The sequence below is a fragment of the Penicillium psychrosexuale genome, assembly GCF_028828465.1.
Source record: "Penicillium psychrosexuale strain IBT 29551 chromosome Unknown utg000001l, whole genome shotgun sequence".
NCBI lineage: Eukaryota > Fungi > Ascomycota > Eurotiomycetes > Eurotiales > Aspergillaceae > Penicillium > Penicillium psychrosexuale.
In genome coordinates this window covers 2,006,806-2,025,581 of record NW_026643186.1, presented here as the reverse complement: position 1 = coordinate 2,025,581, position 18,776 = coordinate 2,006,806, and the positions used below count along the sequence as shown (strand labels likewise).

General features: G+C 50.3%; 7 protein-coding genes across 7 annotated transcripts; 6 read left to right on the top strand and 1 right to left on the bottom strand.

Moving 5' to 3' along the window:
- Window positions 1-1,045: 1,045 nt before the first annotated feature.
- sit2 (putative siderochrome-iron transporter) lies at window positions 1,046-3,037 on the top strand (the record flags this gene model as incomplete). The annotated part of the gene is made up of 3 exons (XM_057181713.1): window positions 1,046-1,356; window positions 1,432-2,045; window positions 2,100-3,037. 3 exons carry the CDS (start codon window positions 1,046-1,048, stop codon window positions 3,035-3,037), a joined length of 1,863 nt encoding a protein of 620 aa, XP_057047063.1.
- A 268-nt stretch (window positions 3,038-3,305) lies between these two features.
- On the top strand, window positions 3,306-5,450 carry N7518_000784 (fungal specific transcription factor domain-containing protein; the record flags this gene model as incomplete). The annotated part of the gene is made up of 4 exons (XM_057181712.1): window positions 3,306-3,591; window positions 3,629-3,738; window positions 3,798-4,411; window positions 4,474-5,450. The coding sequence occupies exons 1-4, from the start codon at window positions 3,325-3,327 to the stop codon at window positions 5,448-5,450; spliced, it is 1,968 nt and encodes a 655-aa protein (XP_057047062.1). The 5' UTR covers window positions 3,306-3,324.
- Window positions 5,451-5,868: 418 nt separating this feature from the next.
- Window positions 5,869-7,296, bottom strand: N7518_000783 (uncharacterized protein; the record flags this gene model as incomplete). The annotated part of the gene is made up of 1 exon (XM_057181711.1): window positions 5,869-7,296. The coding sequence occupies one exon, from the start codon at window positions 7,294-7,296 to the stop codon at window positions 5,869-5,871; it is 1,428 nt and encodes a 475-aa protein (XP_057047061.1).
- A 1,141-nt stretch (window positions 7,297-8,437) lies between these two features.
- N7518_000782 (uncharacterized protein) lies at window positions 8,438-9,621 on the top strand (the record flags this gene model as incomplete). Its single annotated transcript, XM_057181710.1, has 3 exons — window positions 8,438-9,072; window positions 9,131-9,178; window positions 9,240-9,621. 3 exons carry the CDS (start codon window positions 8,438-8,440, stop codon window positions 9,619-9,621), a joined length of 1,065 nt encoding a protein of 354 aa, XP_057047060.1.
- Window positions 9,622-10,246: 625 nt separating this feature from the next.
- N7518_000781 (gamma-glutamyltransferase) lies at window positions 10,247-12,339 on the top strand (the record flags this gene model as incomplete). The annotated part of the gene is made up of 7 exons (XM_057181709.1): window positions 10,247-10,483; window positions 10,547-10,580; window positions 10,637-10,796; window positions 10,844-11,426; window positions 11,492-11,652; window positions 11,705-11,838; window positions 11,891-12,339. The coding sequence occupies 7 exons, from the start codon at window positions 10,247-10,249 to the stop codon at window positions 12,337-12,339; spliced, it is 1,758 nt and encodes a 585-aa protein (XP_057047059.1).
- A 568-nt stretch (window positions 12,340-12,907) lies between these two features.
- Window positions 12,908-15,652, top strand: N7518_000780 (putative pre-mRNA splicing factor; the record flags this gene model as incomplete). Its single annotated transcript, XM_057181708.1, has 3 exons — window positions 12,908-13,092; window positions 13,139-14,437; window positions 14,518-15,652. The coding sequence occupies 3 exons, from the start codon at window positions 12,908-12,910 to the stop codon at window positions 15,650-15,652; spliced, it is 2,619 nt and encodes an 872-aa protein (XP_057047058.1).
- A 499-nt stretch (window positions 15,653-16,151) lies between these two features.
- Window positions 16,152-18,623, top strand: N7518_000779 (uncharacterized protein; the record flags this gene model as incomplete). The annotated part of the gene is made up of 1 exon (XM_057181707.1): window positions 16,152-18,623. One exon carries the CDS (start codon window positions 16,152-16,154, stop codon window positions 18,621-18,623), a length of 2,472 nt encoding a protein of 823 aa, XP_057047057.1.
- Window positions 18,624-18,776: the final 153 nt, after the last annotated feature.

Genomic DNA, 18,776 nt, shown 5'->3' with positions numbered 1-18,776 from the left:
ATAGTATTCCATACGAAGTAGAGTAGTACTGCGAAGCGCCTCGAACGCTTCGAGACAATGCGATCTAGCCCCGAGACCCATCCCGCATGTAGACCTTGCCTGGACAGACAGAAGCTTGGGTTACCGTCATAAATCCCGGTTCCGCGTATCTGATCGGAATCAGATAAATCAAAAACCAGACAAGAGGGCGTGAAAGTCAAATTTCGCCGAGGACCCGAAGAAGATCTCGTTCCACAATGCTCAATTGAGTTCATATGGCGACCTCAAAGGCTCCGAGAAGATGATGATTCATGTACGAGGTCAATAAATGCTTGCTGCTTTGAGCACTAATTGGGGGCTGGAAACGACCTTGACCTTTCCTTTGTATTAAGCTTCTCGCGAACCTTACACTGTACACCGCGTGGAAACGCAAGGGACCGGGTAGCCTTTCCTAGAGAGCAGTAAGGGGAAAAAGGAACATAGTGAGACAGATGATGGCATGACTCGAATAAAACGGTCTTCGTGATATCCGGCTAGCCCTTCAAGTGGTTTGGCGTAAGTGGTGGACGCAAACGGGATGGCCGCATCAAGCAGGTAGCAGCCCTGAAAAGAGACTTTGGGCGGGGAAGCGCTAGTCCAAGATAGGAGGGAGACTCGAATCCCGGCCAATCAGGGCTGCGGCCCCCACACCATCTAGGGGCTTATTGGGGATGATCGCCGTCACGGCAGCCCCTGATTGGGCCAAATATCAGATCAACTGGACCCTGTCCGCTCACCCCGATATTTATCTGATCGTCGCATCGGAGCCTCCGTTCGAGACCGAGGGGAAAAAAATGGAGATGTCTTGGACGACTGCGGGACTTTCTGGTCTGGAAGCTCTCGGGCCTCTGTTCGTCCGAATTAATAGAAAAAAGAACCCCTCTAGCGTCGCAGATCTTTCCATTCTCCTTTACATCCTCCCATTCCGCCCAATACCCAATCCTTGTATATCCTCACACAGCCCCGGAAGCACCTGAGGATCTGGCATCCGGTTTGATTTCCTGATCGGAGAAAGGGATATACAGTAATGGGTCTCCCCGCGACCGCTGAAGGTCGCGATGACGGCAAAATTATCGACCAAACTATAATCGGGGAGAAATCACACAGCTCGCAAAATGAGAAATCGGAGACACGTGAGGACAATGGCGACGGGTCATCATATGATCCTGAATCACCTCCCAGATTGGACGACTCCCATGGGGGCGACATGCTCGACGATGAGAAGGAATTGGAACTGCACCCCGACACGATCACGGAGGGTGCCGAGTTAGGTCAGCAGAAGGCGGAAGCAGCAGCGCTCGCATGGAGCTGGCCAGCTTTGGTTGGAATATACGCTTGGTAAGTAGATCGCGGCTCATTCCTTCCGGCGCTCTTGCGATGAAATCCATTTTCTGACAACGACCGAACTTGCAGGATCTGGATCTGCACATTTATGCTGGCATTCCACTCGAATATAAGTGGATTCCTGATCAACTACATTCAGGGAGGCTTCAAGTCCGCACCGCAGGTCTCAACATCCTATATCCTCGCGAATATTGTGGGCGGCGTTCTTAAGCTGCCGCTTGGTAAGACCTTGAACTTATGGGGTCGTGCTGAGGCTCTGGTGGTCTCGACCAGCATTTACCTTCTTGGTATGATCATCCTCACTGCATGCAATGGTCCCAATGGATATGCGGCCGGCTACGTGCTGTATTGGATTGGTTACTACTGCCTATACCTGATCTTGAATGTTTTCGTCGCCGATACCTCGGGTCTAAAAAACCGAGCTTTCGCCTTCGGCTTTATGCAGACTCCGTTTATCTGTACTGCATTCACGGGCAGCATTGCAGCAAACTCGATATACGCCAATTTCGGGTGGCGCTGGGGTTATGGCATCTTCTGCATCGTGATGCCGTTTGTGTTCTTGCCCCTCGCCATAGCTTTCAAGTACTTTGAGAAAAAGGCACAGAAAAACAGCATCTTCCGACGACAGCCCAGCGGTCGCACGGTTGGACAGTCTATCATTCACTATATCCATGAATTTGATGGTAAGGATACCCAAACCAAAGCTCGGGATATTGACACTAACATTCTATTACAAGTCATTGGCGCTTTCTTGCTAATGAGTGGCTGGGTAATGTTCCTCCTGCCATTCAGTTTGGCGCAATATGGCCGCTCTACGTATGCGAGCGCAAAGTTCATTGCTCTCATCATCGTCGGTGTCTTCATGCTGTTCGTCTTTGCAGCATGGGAGAAATGGGGTGCACGAACCCACTTTATCCGCTATGAGTTGATCAAGCGGCCGACCATTCTAGGCGCATGCATACTGGCCGCCGTGCTGTTTTTCAGTTTCGAACTCTGGGATCAGTACTTCTACAACTACGTCTTGATCTCCTACGATATTTCCCCAGTCCATGCAAATTACATGATCCAGATTTACAACGTCGGCTCTTGCTTCTTTTCTCCCGTCATCGGAGCCATAATCTGGGCCACTGCACGCTTCAAATACATCTGCCTGTTCTTCGGAGCCCCGCTTATGATCCTCGGCTCCGGCCTGATGATTTACTTCCGTGGCGCAGACCACGGCATTGGCTACGTTGTCATGTGTCAGATATTCATCGCCTTCGCCGGCGGCACCCTCGTCATTGGCGAAGACATGGCTGTTATGGCGGCAGGTGGCCGCGAGGGAACTCCGATGATGCTGGCCCTCATCGGATTGTTCTCGAATATCGGCGGCGCGATTGGCCTGGCTGTTGGTGCCGCTATATACAACAATGTCTTTGTCAATACCCTCGCGAAACACTTGCCGGACGACTTGAAGTCTAATGCTACCGAGATCTACTTGAATGGTATCACTGTGCAGTCAACCTACCCATGGGGAACCCCTCTTCGCGAAGCTGTCGCGTATACGTGGGGCTACGCCCAGCGTCTGAACTGCATTGCTTCTACTGCCATCTTGGCTTTGACCATTCCTTGCATTCTGGTCTGGAAGAACTACGACGTTAACCTGAAGCAGAACAAGGGTAAAATGATCTTCTAGAAGGGTTTCCGTTGCACGGGTGTTTATGTATTATTTACGTGTTGTTTTGGTGCGCTAAATTCTCTGCCGCGCAGAGAAAGGATCACTACTTTCATTTGTGCATTTATTATAATTATCTCGTTGAGCGCGGATGATGTGAATGTCTATATTTGCACCAAGGTGACTGGTCATTTTGCAATTATTAGAACCAAATAATTTTTTTCTTCATTTCGCCTGCCTCTATGACCTATGTATACATATTCTAACCATTCTCAATCACATCTTGTAGTACTGGAATTAACACGAAAATGAGGCGACGGCAAGAAGACCGTGGTGGGGTTGACCGCAACCCGCGATTGGTGCAAGACTCATACATCCAAAGGTCGACTTTAATTTCACTTCTCTTCCTTCTAACCATTGGCCTCACCCTCAAGGTGATATTGAATTGCCTTCACCATGCCTCCATCTGCGGCAATGAATTTACGCAATTCCTTTGGCGATCGGAAGATCCCCGATATCTCGCGCAAGATTACGGCATGTGTCTTGTGTCGCAAACTCAAGGCGAGGACTACACGGTTCTAAAAAGAGAGCTATATACTAATACCAATGCAGATAAAATGTCATATGACTGATAATAAGCCCCCTTGCAGCCGCTGTAAAGGGCGTGGGCTTGCGTGTTCTGTCAATAAGAGCCTCCAAATGCTCTTGGAGAATGATGCTTCGTATGTTGTCTCCATAGCCTGTGGTTTCACTTATAACTCTGGCTGATACATAGGTTTAGATGGAAGGAACAGATGGAAGATCGAATGAGCAAGCTAGAACAGTCTATCGAACAAAACACAACTCAGCCTTCTGCGGTTGCCTCGGGCAATGCCGCTCTGCCGCAGCCACTTAGTTTCAACAGCGTCGAAACTGACATTCCCGGCGGTTTATCTAATTCCTTACCTCTGGAGACACCTGAAAGAGTCACTTTGAATCTGTCATGCAGTCTTGGCGCATTTCCAGCATCGTCTATCATCAGTCTTACGCTGGGTGACATTGGAGCAGCCCCAGGACGGAACCCCGACCCAGTTTCATGCGGATATATCTCACAGGAGATAGCGGAGGAACTCTTCGTATTCTTCAAGCAAAACTTGGACCCTTGCATTCACAATACCCTCGGCGAGAACGACTCTTTCAGTACCATCCGTACACGCTCTCCGCTCTTCATCACTGCAATATGCACAGTGTCTGCCTTTTGCACTGGCTCCGATAAATACAGTCCCTTACTAAAACATTTCACAAACCAAGTCTCCGCGAAGTTATTTTCGTGCAATCATACATTCGACGACGTCCGCGCGCTGTGTATTGGAGCTTTATGGTTGAACGAAGTTTCCACCGCGCTGAACAGTTTAGGTGAGCGACAGTGACACTAATGGTCTCAGATCTTGCCTGTCAGTATACTAACAATTATTCAGCTGTTCGCATTTCCACAGAGCTGGATTTGCACAGGTGCATCACAAAAATGCCTCACACAAAACGAGCCTGCTATGACCGTACCCGGTTATACTGGCTGGTATACCTCTGCGATCATCACTGCTCTCTCATCCACGGAAGACCTCCCCTTACGCGAGACTTCTACTCATTAAGAAGGCCACGAGATTTTCTGCAAAGCTATTTCACCAACGCTTCTGACTTAAGTCTAATCAGCCAGGTCGAGCTGTGGTCCATCAGCAGTCGTGTCTTTGACATGTTCGGTGCGGATATTGAGTACAGTGCCGCTAGTCAGCGGTCGAATGAACTGGCGCAGCTGAGTGCTGCCTACGATATATGGTTGGAGGAATGGCTTGCCATGCTTTCCTTCACGAACGTACCGAGCACATTTTCACGCCGTGTCTTCGATCTTTATTTGCATTCCGCGAAATTATATCTCTTCTCGCATATTTTTCGAGGCTCGTCGCAGGATACAAAACTCTCCAGCTCTGGGTCCGAATCTGATACCGACGCGGACAAGTTTGCACACGGCGCGGCGAGAAGTGCTCTGGCAATTATCAGGTGCATTGTGGATGACAATAAATCATCCTCGTGGCTGGGAAAATTACCAACCTATATTGGGACCATGGTGGCATTTGCCTGTGTCTGCTTGGTAAAGATATCCGTCGAGCAAAGACCGTGGGCTCAGGACCTTCAAGCCGAGGGTATTCCCAGTTACCTTCAGCGACTAGTTCAGGTCCTCCTCTCGTCGCCGGTTGTCAACCACCCCACACATCCTCTACTGAGCATTGCCAGGAGTCTGGAGACTGCCACTGCTGTCGCTGGGGGTGTATATGGCCAAGACTCTCTAGCCTCAATCGATATGCGAGATTTGGACCTTGATCTGGGATTTTTTGATATGTTTACCAGCGATACGTTGAATGGGTGTACTGATAACCACGGTGCATTTCCAGGGATGTGAGCTCAACACTCAAGGCCGCTTCATAATTTTCTTTTCTTTTTTTTTTGCCTTTCGACAACTTCCGGGGCAGCAGCATATACCTCCTAGAGGACGCGGAAAGTCTCGGAGTTGCCATGCACGGCTGCAACAGAGAAGACATCCTGGGGGTCGCACTCTGTAGCTTTCTAGTAGCCTCTTGCGACGGCAGGATTAGTTAGTTACAGCTTATACTTAATTTTACCCTTGGCCGAGGATAGTTTTTGCCCTAAACAAAATGTCGGCAGCGATTTAAGGTGGTTTATTTCATGTATTCTCAGTAGAATCCTGAAAAGTGTAGCGAATGAATTTCACACTAAAAGGTATAAGGGCACATTAGTAGCATTGACATAAAGAGCAATCTGGGACAGAATAAGAATATCAACGAGAACAAGAAGCATTTTCAAAGCACCGTCCATCCACTGTCGATCAAATCATCCAGGCAGGGTGACAAGGCCCAGGCAGAGCCTTCTGCCCCAAGCTGAAAGAACCCAACGATACTTCCACCTTCGTTGTCATCTACCACGATGGGCGCGCCACAAACTCCTTCCCGGATCGAACCAGCAGTGGGTCCATAGAGACGGTAAATATTCTCCATAATGAACTCAGTGAACGGGACCACGATACCGGGAGGTCGTGGTGGACTTCGATCCTTAACTCCAACCACTCTGAGAAACACTGCTCCGCTTGTCATACCGTCTGCACAGCACCATGTGTTATTTTGGACTTCGGTGGAACGGATGAGGCGATTCGGAGGCTGGGCTTGGAAATATTCCCCATTTGTGAAGGTTGTCGACGGGTAAAGTTTCACCAAAGCGACGTCGAGAGCATCGGACCGTTCGTCAATGTGACCAATGCAAACGCCCCCATTCCGAGAGGACGGATGATAGACCTCATCAGAGTCGATAAATCTGTGATTGGAAACAGTAAGTCTGATATTCCCTGAATCGGTGTTTCTAAGTTTCACGCCGGCAGTTGAAGCCATGGTGGCATCGAGGTTACCACCGTCTCTGCAAGTAACACCACACTCTACTCGCACTCCTGGGCAGAGAGTTTGGAGGTCAGTTAGCAAATAGTTAGTCGTATCCTGAACCGTTCCAGGTGTAATATGGCGTTCTCTGCTTTCGCACGCCAGAGGCCAAAAAGGCGTATGACTGTGGTGGTATACAGTGAGGAGACCACCGACTCTTCCTGGGAGAGATCGGGTGCTATATGATCTTCCATCAAGCGCGATCTCAACAATGATGATAGGAGCAATGTAATTGACAGCCTGCACTGTCACAAGCCTACCCAAGGCCTGTAGAACCGCTTCCCGTTGCTTTTCGGATGGTCTCTCCCACTTCGGTAGTTGAAAATGCGGAGAGAGGGGGTCAGGTAGCCTCGGGTTGCTGTAATCGGTGTTCGTTGTCAAGTAGGGCCAGTTGGATCCGGCAGGGATAAACGTCGCTGCAACACATGCCACCGTCAAAGGGATTGGATTTGGGGGAAAACGGGTTTCAATGATGATGTCTGGCCAGCTGTAGGTCACACTTTCCGCACGGAAGACATCGACAATCCACTTCCTTTCTTCAGGTGTAGGAAAACGGAAATCGTGTATATGATCATCCCAGAGAGAGAACGGGGCTGGATCAGAAGCATGTCGGGCGCCGTATCCATTTTTAGTTACCCAAGTAAAAAACCTGGGCTGGTGAGAAGCGGTGGGTTGTTCTGGAGGAGCGGTGCTTTCAGGGTGGGAATGCAACAGCGCTTCATAAGTCTGTTGCCTTGAGCCAAATGCGACATATGGCATTTGGAAGCGCAGCGATTCAACCGTAGATAGTCGTTGCTGCATACCGTCCCGATAGGCTATGTGGCCTCGGCTATCGATCTGAACACGGGCTAAGACAGACAGGTATTTGTGTTGACACACTTGGGGAAAAGGCAGTGATGTGACGTCCAGCTGGACTCTGAGTACAGGATGTAGCAGATGTTGTCTGAGATGAAGTGAGTCTGAGATGAAGTGAACTAAGTAACCGAATTCCAAAGGGAAGTGACGGAGGGATCTATACTCTGCCAGGTACGGCAGCCTTATCTCGTTAGTTACGGAGTACTAGTTAGCTAACTTATCGCGCTAGCATGTTGACTAAGCACGGTCGCCCCTTTGGGTTTAGTGGGTGCACTCTGAATATTCTTCTTCGGGACCGCCATCGTAGACGAATCCCGAAAGAATCGGATTGTTATTAGGACAAGGTTGTATTGCATTGAAGTATCTCTTACCTAGCCCTGTGTGGTAAGATTTAGTCTTGTTTTCTCTCGCATATTCAAAGATTGAATTCAAAGTTGGAGTAGACCAGTGAACACGCTGAAATCCTTCCACGTATTGCACTGGAATTTCTGTCGTTAATTTCTATTTCGTACCTAGGTCAAATGGTCTACCGTGGCTATTCTGTCAGACAATATATGTAACTATAGCATCGGGTTTAGTATGGTCTGGGGTGTACCTAGGGTCCCGCGGGACCACCCGCCGTGTTCCCGCGGTCCACGGCTCGACGGTTAGATTATGTAATCCACAATGAAGGTCCGGGGCCACTGTAAGCCAATCACGCAAGTGTCATGTGCAGATCCCCCAGAAAGTACCGAGGTCGGGGGCGCGGATCTCATTTGTCCGAGATAGGAATTGGGAGGGCTCTTGCTTTTTTCTTGGTTTCTTTGTTAATACCAGATCCGATTCTGAATGGCAACCATCAATGCCATCGCGTCGGAGTCACACGAAATCCAGGAAAGGGTGTTTGGAGTGTAAAAGGAGACATGTCAAGGTGAGTGACAAATTTACTCCCCTGAACCCGTCGGTGGATGTGGTTCGGGAATGTGCCTGAATCGTGGCTCAGATAGCCTTTACGGACGGCAGTGACCCACCAGCCGAGACTCAATTCTGACGCAAAGCCCAGTGTGACGAGGGCATTCCAACATGTACTCTGTGCAGGAAGCGAAAGATGGAGTGTAGATATCCTCCTCCAAATGAAGACGAGGACAGCCCTATGGCATCATCTAGTGCCCAGGACGAAACAGAGTGTGGCACTGTGACCCCATCAAGGGATTTCACACAAGCAACACGCTTGCTTGAGACGAGATTATTCCACCAGTATATGACTTCAACGTACCATACGCTGTCGCAGGATGGACTGTCAGGACACCATCTCTCCATGACCATTCCACGCATGGCCGCATCTTGCCCTTACCTGCTTGACAGCATCCACGCATTCTCAGCCTTACACTTGGCCTCGGTTGAAACTGATAATCGAGCTTCATGGCTGAATCATGCCGTGCGATATCAGAGCCAGGCATGCGCTGGACTAAGTAAGGTTCTTCCAGAAATCTCACCACCAGATTATGAACCAGCATTTGTCTCCTCCATCATCATAATGCTATTCGCCATGGGATCTCGAGTACTGTCTCTTGAAAATCGAACACTAGACCCGCTTTTGGTTGTTCTCGAGGCTCGTACATTGATGTCCGGCCCCGCCATGCTTTTTTCCCGGATACTTGAAGGAGGGGTTGACGCACAGCTGGATGGATGGCTGTGCACTCCTGACACACCAGAAAGCCTCGAAACTGGGAAACATGATCAGTATGGACCTCCTGCTCTCTGGCTCATCGGCGAAAGGTTGAATAATAACATGAAACAGTGGCGGCAACCCGGTCGAGAACACAGATGTATTATTCAGCCTGCACAAGTATGTTCCAGCGATGTATAGAGTGACGGTGTAGGGCTTGCGAAGCTGATAATAGAGGCAGAGATATAATGATGTCGTTAGTTCGACTTCGTGCGATGATTGACACAAGGGAAGGATCGGATCAACCGATCTACTATGCCACATGGCAGCAGTTGCATCGGGCCATCGAGCCGTGGCCAAAAATTGGACCGCATGGTGGCCCCCTTGCATGGCCCTTATTCCTCTCCGACAAATTTTCCTCGCTGCTCCAACATGGCGATTGGATTGCCCGAGTTCTGTTTCTGCATTATGGAATAGCTATGCGTCTCCTGCGCCATCGATGGTACGTGCGCGACTGGGGTCGTCGGCTAGTATTGGCCACACTGGAAACACTGGACAAAATCCCTCAGGAGTGGGAGGAGACCATGTCGTGGATAAGACGAGCCGCTGCAAGGGAGGATTAGTCACAGGGATGATAACCAGATCATTCGGGGTTAAATATTGACAACAAAGGATAGTCCAACTGATCACCGAATCATATCCACGGAAGCAAGAGGTTACATTTAGACAATTTGGAGCATGGAATTTGACCCAATGACTCCGAGAAAACCCCGCGCTTTGACAATTTGGGCCTTGAAGCTACCCGGTGGCTTATCGGCGGGGTCGAAGCTTCGGGGGTTTTACACTTAACACACCGCTACGCAGTAGGTAGATTTAATGGTATTGGAAGATGCGCACCGTCAAAATATCTGATCCTTGGTTCTTATCCCTCAATCCCTCGTCCCCCGATGCCAGTTGCATTTTCTGAGCAACCTAGAGCCCGCCGATCCTATACCAAAGCGTCCGAAGCGAAGCTGGACGTTCTCCAATCGTGACATGCAACACCCCTGTCGAACTAGCCAAGATGTGGAGAAACAGGTACAGCTATCTCTCCAAAGTTCCCCTCTCGGTTATTGCTTTTTGTCCGATTGGAAATATTAATATGGGATGGCGTCTTAGCTTGAGTTGGCCCTGCCAGCATCTTCTTCTCCTGTACCGACTCTTGGGCATTGCGTACCGCAGAGAAATTGGAGGCAGACTCTAGTCAACATGCTACAACCGATCAGATTAGGTGTTTTGGCGATTCTATCGCTGCTGTTGATCGCAATTCATCTACCCACTGCCAACACCTTCCCCTTGGAGTTCTCCGAGCGAGACACAAATGCCGGCCACGGGTCGCACGGTAAAATTGGTCCTGGAAAGCTGGGCGCTGTTGCTAGCGAAAGCTCAATCTGCTCGCGCCATGGATCTGATATTCTGGAGAAGGGCGGAAACGCTGCTGACGCTGTGAGTATCTCTATCTGGGTTCGTTTGCGGTAAGGGTAAACCTCGGTACTAACAATGGCATAGTTGGTCGCGACACAATTTTGTATTGGTGTCGTAGGTGAGGCTACATTAATCCGCTCAGTAGTCGTATCTGAACATTGCTAACGGACACAGGGATGTACCACAGTGGAATCGGTGGAGGTGGCTTCATGCTCGTGAGATCAGCAAAGGGTGATTACGAGTTTATTGATTTCCGAGAGACGGCCCCAGCTGCAGCATTCGAGGATATGTACAAAGGCAACGAGGATGCTTCAATCTACGGCGGACTAGCAAGGTAAGACAAGTACGCGGAGCAGATCGGAACCAGGCTAACAGTACTAGTGGAGTACCGGGCGAAGTGCGAGGTCTCGAGCACCTCCATAAGAAATACGGCTCTCTCCCATGGTCGACTGTTGTGCAACCCGCTATCCACACAGCCCGGCACGGGTTCCCTGTCACAGAAGATCTTGTCAAATACATGGCATCTGCTGTTGGCACTGGAGAGGACTTCCTGACCAAGAACCCCACGTGGGCAATTGACTTTGCTCCGAATGGAACTAGACTTGGGTTAGGCGATATTATTACCCGACGCCGGTATGCGGATACGCTCGAGACTATCGCACAGCGTGGCGCGGATGCACTCTACTCGGGCCCCATCGCGGAGACTATGATCAATGCCCTGCAGAGCGAGAACGGGACAATGACGCTCGAAGACCTTAAAAATTACACTGTGGCTATTCGGGATATCTCTCAGATTAACTACCGTGGCTACAAGATCACGAGTACGTCGGCCCCCTCGAGTGGTAGTATCGCCATGAGTATTTTGAAGATCCTGGGTACATACAAAGATTTCTTCACGACTGAACAATCTGTGAATTTGAGTACCCACCGACTGGACGAGGCGATGCGATTTGGATATGGCGAGGTATGAATGACCAACTCTGATTTCACGGGTGAACTCTGCTCAATGATCGCTTACATGAACCACAGAGATCTAACTTTGGTGATCCCCTGTTTGTTGACGGGATGGCCAAGTATGAGAAGGAGATTTTGGAACAGTCTACAATTGACGACATTCGATCCAAAATCTCAGATGTGCGAACTCAGAACGTATCTGTTTATGATCCAGCCGGACTGGAAAGCCTGGACACGTAAGTCCTACTTGGTGCATCATTATTTCATATAAAGCTGACTCTGTATCAGCCCTGGAACTTCCCATATCGCAGTAGCCGACCACACTGGCCTTGCAATCTCCGTAATCACCACAATCAACCTACTATTTGGTAGCCATATCATGGTGCCAGAAACCGGTATCATCATGAACAATGAGATGAACGGTATGTCGAGAAAGCCGACTCCAGGTCACGGGATTAACTAAAGATTTCACAGACTTCTCCATTCCTGGATCATCGAACTCATTCGGATACATCCCCTCTGTATCCAACTATGTTCGCCCTGGAAAACGCCCCCTTTCCTCTATCACGCCCGCGATAGTTGAGCGACCCAATGGCAAGCTATTCCTGATTGCGGGATCCGCAGGAGGCAGCCGTATCATCACTGCGACCGTCCAGAACATTATCCATTCCATTGATCAGGGACTCTCTGCCGCCAAAGCGTTGGCCAAACCCCGTCTACATGATCAGCTAATTCCGAACCAGGTCAGCTTCGAATACACTTATGATAATGCAACGGTCGCCTCCATGAAGGCACGCGGTCATAATGTTACTTGGGTTGCTCCCGGGCAGAGTACTGCCCAGCTGATTCGGGTCTTGCCTAATGGAACATTCGATGCTGCTGGTGAGCCAAGACAACTCAACTCCGCTGGGTATTCTGTATAAAATGGGATATGTTGTGTGGATGCCAATGTACATACAGTCTCAAGTGCGCATCAAGATATAGAAGACATCGCTATAAATAAATAAACCGGTCTAGCAAATTCAAGTCTTTCGCAATGCATCCCTTTGTTGTATGTTGCAGATCCCTGCTAGATTGACGTTTCTTTATCGGGTGGTCCGTGCTTTCGATATTCCTTTTTTGATGTAGAGAGCTCCAATTCACTTGACCTTGTCTTCTCCCTTAGAAGTCTACGCCGACGTGAAAAGTCGATATACATTTGTCTTTTTCATGATTTTCATATACTAGTTTCATTGACACGAGATCGCGTCGCCTTACCAAATTTACACGTGAATTGTCCTGCGTTCAAGGGAGCTAGCCTTCGTCGTGATCTCCCCGAGAAGAGCACGCATTTGACTGCACAGAAGACTTGCAGGTGGCTTTTTTCACTCCTTGATTGTCTTTGAGCTTGCATTAATCAGACTACTTTTTATCTAAACAGTCCGCCGTAAAACAACCCACCGCGTTCTGTCTACGAACCCTTCGCACTTCCCCAACTTCCGACCCTAGACAATGGCTCGACTCAGCAATATCTCCGTCGTCGTTCCTCTTCCATCCTTTGACATCAACCCCCTGAAGAAATTTGATGAAAACTTCTTTGATCGTGCTATTGACGACATCTTGTCTGAGGAAGCGAGCATTGAAGGATCCCGAGACGAGATGATGGACGGCGACATTGACATCTCGAGCCCCTTCGGGTATGATGGCGCGTCGGACTCCTCGCCTGCAACTAGCACGGCAAAGAAACCGACGCCGAGAAAATCTTCGAGAAAAAGAGAAGCATATGACAATGGAAGATAACAATAGTAATGATAAAGCTCCTGTGAATCCCGAAAACGTCACACGACCTCAGCACGAAAATGAAGTCATAAAAGTTCAGTCCTGTCCCATCCACGAGGCCGGTGATCACCCTTCTACACTTTCCGGAATCACCGAGTCCCCCGCACTGCCGATTGATGACAGTGAAAGGACGGTCGAAGACACGATATTCGATTCAGTGGGTCTAGAAAAGAGGATTGAGGTATTGAAGTTCATCGCATCACGTCCTTTCATGATAAAACCGGTTCAACCGGTTCGACGTTCGGACAGACGAGAATTCAATAGCCAACTGCGCAGTGTCGCTGCAGAGGCTGGACTGGGCGACACAGCTATCGATGCTTTGATCGAGCACGTTCGAGGCGTTTACCTTGAGGAGCTTGGAATTGTGGCAGCAGAATATGCCGGCTCTGCATTTGGGGATGAAGTGGACGGCGAGGAAGACACATACACCGAGCGCTCGCACCGAAAACGGCGTAACAGCAGCTCCGGTCACACCGAGGACGATGAGCATAAGAAAAACAAGAGGCGTCACTCGGATCCGGCAAAACCGCACAGCCACGATGCTCTGCAGCATGATGAGCCAACCAAGGTACTGAAATCGTTCGAGGCAGATGCTCTAGAAAGTGTCCCTACTGAAATCCAGGACAAGGTTTATGTTGAGCCGGATGAACTGAAACGTAAGAACAACACACCGGATCTACCCAAAATGCCCACGAACTTCGTTCTGGGTAGCCCCAGTTCACCTATCGACTTAACCGACGACTCTTCGCCCTATGGCGAGTTTGTCTCTCAATTCAAGTATGTTTTGCTTCAAAAGGAACGTGTTGATGCCATCGGGGAGTTCAAAGATCTTGACAAGAGCAACGAAGAAACTCTTACACGTCGCTTGTCACTTGACGCCCCGAAAGAGGATATGCATGAGACCCGATCGCCTGAAAAAGTGGTCGAAATAAAGCCGTCGAAGCGTCGTGACTCAAGCAAAGAATCAAAGATAGAAAGAAACCGACGCAAGCGCGAACGGAGAAAGTCGCGCAACAAACATTACATGAAAGATGACTCCGCTGGTGGAGCAGAGAAACAGCCTGAAGGCCATTCCGCCGATGGGGCATATAAAGACCGAATTCCGCCTTCCACTCCGCCGCAAACCTCTTCTGAGAGCCTTAATGGAAGTAATGCAAGCAAACGAAGCTCCGGTCAGCTCCCGCTACCCGCCGATCCAACTCTGTGGGATACGGATTTTTGAGTGCCAGTGATTTGCCAGGTATGACTCCAAGTGATGAGGTCCAATCTAAGTATTTCTTAAGAGCCGACAACTCCAGAGTTGGCTCGAAACGTAAGCGGGAAACGGCTTCCTCGCTGTACAATTTGTCTATCCCCCCTCAAACCCGAAAGCTGTTGAAAGATTTGAATCTGCCCTCGGACTTCTTGTCGTCGGATTCTTCCTTGAGTGATGCACCGAGTGATTTTGATTTTGATTCTGATTGGGATGATCTAGAACGTCATCCGTTGCATATTCATATCAATATATCCCCCCCTAAAAGCCCATGTCTTGTCCCCCAATGTACAAACCCTGAGCCTGAAACTCCGGTGAAATGCACCTCTCTCGTTAATCCAGAACGCGTTAAAACCCCTCAAGCCAAAGCCCCGAAGCATTCTCCTTATTTCCCACCTGTGCTAGTTAATTCCGAATCTTGCCTCCCGTTTCCCCCTATCGATGGGTCTTCTTTCGGACTCATCCAGGAACAGCTTGCACACGACCCCTTTCGTTTACTCATTGCAACCATTTTTCTCAATCGAACCCGCGGTGGTGTTGCCCTACCGGTCTTGTTCAAGGTTTTTGAACGATATCCTACGATCGAGGCAATGGCAGAAGCAGACTCACCAGAACTCGTATCGATGATAAACTGTTTGGGTTTTCAAAACCAGCGTGCAAGGAAATGCATTACATTGGCACAAACATGGCTATCAGACCCCCCGGACAAAAGAAAAAGATATCGCAAGCTCCACTATCCACGAAAACTGGACGGTCGAAATGTTGGTCGTGAAGAATGCATTGATGAAGATGATTTACGAGTCGCATGGGAGATTGCACATCTACCCGGAGTTGGAGCATATTCCCTTGATAGCTGGAGGATTTTCTGTCGCGATGAGTTGCGGGGGAAAGCCTCCGATTGGAAAGGGACGGATGCGACAGAGGTCGGGTTTGTGCCTGAATGGAAATGCGTTCTACCACAGGACAAGGAGCTACGTGCCTATCTTACATGGATGTGGCTGAAGGAAGGATGGATTTGGGATTACAACACGGGTGACTTGACACTCGCGAGCGACAAGATGATGAGAGCTGCGCAGAATGGAGGGGTCGCTCATGAAGAAGAGGGGAGTTGGGTACTAGAGACATCCCCTGTCAAGGCAGTGAATGGATTGCATGAATCGGATTGATATCCTGAATACCAAAAGTTTCAAATCCACTGATGTAGTTACCTGTATATGTTGCCTTAGGCAGTAGAATCTGTGTTCCCCCAGACAGGTTTCAGCTGAGAGGGCGTTTGTATATATCTCATCTGATTTCAGGCTTCCATGCAGCAAAAACCACGTCAGTTAAAAGAGCGGGGCCGAGATCGTTCACCGCATAATCGCATAGTGCGTTTCTTTCCACTTCCAACAATTTCATGCGTCGTACCTGAATGAGGTTATTCGTTTCTTTTTTTCAACTTGAGATCACATTTTCTTTCCCCAGACCCCAGACACTTGGAATGCCGGATTGGTTCCCGCACATTGCGACCCTAAGCGACAAGTCACGACGGCAGCCCGAACTAAGCGCCAGGAGAATTGGAGACAAAAATAGGATCACATTCCCCTCAGTGGCAGTGCGACTCTAGACAGGTAACGGACGATTGACCCTTCGCGCGGTCCACAACTCGATTTTACGGATTTCGCCATGTTTCCTGTTAGACTAAACCGCGACGATAGGAAGTCGAAGACCATCAAGGGCACTAAGAGCAAGACAAACAAGACAAACAGGAAGACCTCAACCAAGGACGCCGAGGATCCTCCCACGGCTCGCTCATCAACTTCCCAACGCAGGTCCTCCATGCCTGGACTCGAGAGGTCGGAGGCAGCCTCGTTCCTTGAGTCGAGAACTAGTCTACCGTATCCTACCTTCTCGAAGGCCCACAGCAAGGAAGGCGTCCGAGCGAGTATTCCTACCCCGGACCCGACCGACTTGACACATGACGAGGGGAAGAACGGTCACCGCGAGAATCACCATGCGCCTCCTAGTCCGCCCCTGACTGGTCTCGACCAAGAGTCGAGGAAGGGCAGTATTGGGAAAGGCAGTGTTATCAACGAGGATGAGAAGGAGACAGACAAACCCAAGAAGAGAACAAGTATCAAAATCAGAGCCTCCGAAGTCAACAGGTCCTCATCGAGTCTCCGGTCGAAACCAGATGATACCACCAAGTCCAAGTCCAGCAAGACGTCACGAACGGAGACCCCTACAAAACACAGAACGTCCAAGGATGAGGGTGAAGCTTTGCCTCGGTCATCGAGTTACAAGTCTAAGACGAAGGTTTCCGATGACAGAACGCTGCCCAAACGGTCGAGTCGCTCGACAATGTCTGCCTCGCAGTCGAACGTCACACTTCGTGATAACGGTGGAGAGTCAGTCAACGGGTCTGATGCAACGTCTATTGCCCCTAATCAGCAGCACTCGGCGCCACGAAAACCTATGACCCCGCCCGCGAAGCCTCCCTCTCGCACGCAGAACCGATCGGCCATGTCCCGTCGTCGCACTGCTAGCGACGAATCGATCGATTTTGTGAAACCAGTGAATCCAAATTCGTTCGGCGCACCCCCTCCGCCCCCACCTCCACCCGAAATGCCTGCTACTATCCCTCGAGTCGATTATTTGCTGAAAAATGGTGGTCTGGAAAACAAGGTCTCGAGAGCACTGCTGGCTAGCCTCGGGCAGAATGATCCATTTTCACAAGGACAACCTCAGTCCCAGGCTATCGCCGGCAAAATCTTTGATCCATATCACCGTTTACTAGACGACTACCAAAAGGTCATGAGTAAGGATGGATCTCTGGCCGTGGCAACAGGCTATCGGTCTGTCGCCCGGCGTTTATTGGATCGCCTCGAAGCCGTGTTCGCGCGCGACATCTCTTCGGAGCCATGTAGCTGCCAGATATGCGATCGAACGGAGGCAGACGGTCGACCTGATGGGGTGAGCTGGGGCGAGGTTTTGGAGCTCGTGTCTGGCCGCAGGGAACTTCCCATGTGGCCTCCCTTCACGATGGCACCAACCACCGTAGATACCGGTGTGCCAGGCGACGAGCATATTCCAATGCAGAAGCTTGACGTTGACGTTCCTGAGGAATACCGGGACCACTTCATACGGCAATCTCGAAAGACGAAGGTCGCTGTCGACAAATGGCTTTATGAGCAGAAAGATCCAGGCACCAGTGCTCCCAACGAGGTCGACGACGAAACGTTGACCTTCGCCATGCTTACGCATCTCGAACCCCACCAGCGGTCGTTGTTCTGCTCTTTGCTCGGCATCAATTCCTCTACTCCTGTCCCGCGGTCTGACGACGAGATGCCCCGGCACAAGCCTTCGGCGCTTATCTCATCGGCCTCGGCCATCCAGCGTCTTTACCGACTACCCTCCCTCCCTCGCGATCCAGAAACTGCTATGTACATGTTGAATAACCCTACACTCCACCATGTCCTCGCCACCCTTTCCGCCATCAGCGATGACGAGTGGGAAATTCTCATCTCCGGCCGCTTCGACGGATTCCTCCGCAGCGGCGCAGAAGACCCAGGCCCCACCGCCGGCGCTCGCTGGAGCGGAAGTCGCTCCAACACACCCTTAGGCGTCAGTATCTCCCGAGGACCGACACCCAACTATATGGACAGCAGCTTCCGACCCTCAAGCCAAGTTAACGGCGCACCCTCATCCCCCGCCTCGTTCGGCGGGCCGATTGCTCTAGACGAGGAAACCGAAATCGCCGCCTTAGCAGAAGTCGAGCGCGACATTTTCCTCGGAATGGAAGCCCTTGAAGATGCTTTCGAAGCCCTCCACTGCAAAGCTGAAGTCGTTCGACGTGCACTGCGCGAACGCGGCGCCGGCCTCTCCGTGGCAAGCCAAAGCCGCCGGGGTTCCTTCGTCGAAGCGCGCCTAGGCACACCCTTCTCGGGTGTCGGAACGTGGGAAAGCGGTGGTGAAGACGACTTCCTCGACGACGAGTGCTCTCTTGCGCCCGATGACTCGGCTAGTAATATCAGCTCGAACCGGCGTCGTCGGCCTAAGAGACGCACGGAGCGACGCACGCCTGCGCCTGTCGAGGAGGAAGACGAGGAAGATGATGGTCTTGGCCGTCGAGATACGCGTCCCTCGAGGCGTAGATAGATCGACACCTGGATTTGAATGGGAATAATTCTTTTCGATCTACGGAGTACGTACAGCGTTGGAATTATCCGAGGACTGTTTGCTGGATAGCATGGGATATGGATGTAACTGTTGCTGTTGCAATGGGCTTGATGAACTCATGATACCCCCTCC